This window comes from Merops nubicus, unplaced genomic scaffold (genome assembly GCF_000691845.1).
Source record: "Merops nubicus isolate BGI_N331 unplaced genomic scaffold, ASM69184v1 scaffold46548, whole genome shotgun sequence".
Lineage (NCBI taxonomy): Eukaryota > Metazoa > Chordata > Aves > Coraciiformes > Meropidae > Merops > Merops nubicus.
In genome coordinates, this window is record NW_008625954.1 from 23,547 (window position 1) to 25,322 (window position 1,776).

At 54.8% G+C, this 1,776-nt stretch overlaps 1 protein-coding gene across 1 annotated transcript; it reads right to left on the reverse strand.

Moving 5' to 3' along the window:
• Positions 1-400: 400 nt before the first annotated feature.
• On the reverse strand, positions 401-1,543 carry PSMB3 (proteasome (prosome, macropain) subunit, beta type, 3; the record flags this gene model as incomplete). The annotated part of the gene is made up of 3 exons (XM_008945827.1): positions 401-457; positions 1,064-1,158; positions 1,366-1,543. Coding segments are annotated over 3 exons (322 nt in total), but the record flags the coding sequence as incomplete, so codon positions are not given.
• Between the last annotated feature and the right edge of the window lie 233 nt (positions 1,544-1,776).

Consider the following 1,776-nt stretch of genomic DNA (forward strand, 5'->3'; position numbering starts at 1 on the left):
TCAGCTGGGACTCCAGCAGGTACGTGGTTCTTTTCAGACCCAACTGGGAAAGTCTTTTGATGTGTGCCTGTAAAACAGGGGGGTTTAAGTGAGAACCCATTTACCAAGTCATAGATGTGAGAGGAAATCTCACAGGGAAGGCCAATACTGCTGTGCTGGCTGAGGAACCCCTGCTGGGGTGCAGCTGAAGCTGTCACCCCCCAAATCTGGGTGTACTGCAGAGGTTTAGGGGGGGTGGCTCAGAGGTGAGCTCTGCTACCACATAAACCCAGCTCCTCCTGCTGACTACAGAGATGAGGACTGAATCCTGGAGTTCAGACTCAAGCAAAGGAAAAGTTCACTACAATAGTTTTATTTTAAAAAAATCCAAGCAGAGGGGGGTGTGAAACAGGGGAGCAAAGTGCTGGGCTAGTCCATGCGAGCCTTCAGGGTCCTGGTGGTGATCTTGTCTTTTTCTCTAGAAGGAAAGAGAGAAGATAATCAGCAAATCCACACTGAATACCTACCTGCAGCCTGTCCCCTCCTCGAGAGGTTCAGGGGGTGTAGGGAGGTGGTTCCAGTGCAGGCAGGATGAGCTGAACTCAAAGGTGGCAGTCAGAATGGAGTGAACCCCATCCTGCCACTGCACCCCAGGGGCCTCCTGGAGCTCCCCAGAGCAGCAGTGCCTGGGATGCTGCAGGGAAATGGCACCACAAGCAGAATAAGCTCCTGCAGAAGGCAGAGTGCAGAGTCTGGAAGTTCACGTGGCTCCCAGCTGTGGCAAAGAGCATCCTCTTGGCCAGTGCTCCCCACACGTGAGGAGGCACCCTCTAAATAGCAATGGGAACACAGCCAGGGAATCCCTCTGCAGCAGGAGTGACTCCAGGATTAGTTTCCTGTGGCTCCTGCAGTTCTAGCAACAGCCACGAGCAACAAACCCTTGAGAATGGCACAGAGTTGCCAGAGGTACTGCTGGGAGGGAGCAGGCTGAGAGAGCACCCTGGAAACCAACCCCTGGGCTGACTGTAACCCTCAGCTTGTGAAATCCTCCCTCTGTTGTGCAGGGGAAGGGAGCAGCACTCACATGATGTGTACCACCACGCCCATGCCAGATATGGCATCTCTGTCCACGGCGTTCAGCATGGCCTGCGAGATGGTCTCGAAGAGCTGGTCAGGCTCCTGAGGGACAGAAGCTGCTTTAGTTGGTGTCAACACTGCATTTTTGTTCCAAATACCATCCCAGATGCTGCAAGGCTTCCCCTGCTGGAAGCTACAGCCCCTTTTGTTCTCCTGAGCTCCTCGGAAGTACCCAAAGCACAGAGCTTTCCACCCAGCCCACCCGTCTGGAACCCAGGGAGCAGAGCTGAGCCCGGGCACCTCACTCACCATGTCTGGCTCCCAGAGGGACTCACACATGCCATACATCTGCTCGGAGCAGGTGCCACTGACCACGAAGTCCTCGGTCACCATGGGGCAGCCGATGAGGTCCAGGGAGCAGATGAAGGGCTCGTGGGTCACGGGGTCCAGCCCGGCGATGACGGGCTCTGTGTAGTAAGGTCCAAACCTGGGAAGGACAACAGGGCCTGCAGCAGTCTGACCCCCCTGGAGCAGTTCCACACCCCAGGTAAAGATCCACACAAGGAAAATGTCCCACAGGTGCTTCTCCAGAGACCTTTCAGGTCAACCTAGGAGCAGCCTGCAGTGGTTTCAGCACGGCACACAGAACAATGGACTGCTACAAGATTATTTGAACACTACTCAGTATTCTTTTGAAGGTAACGTTGTCCCTAGACTGAA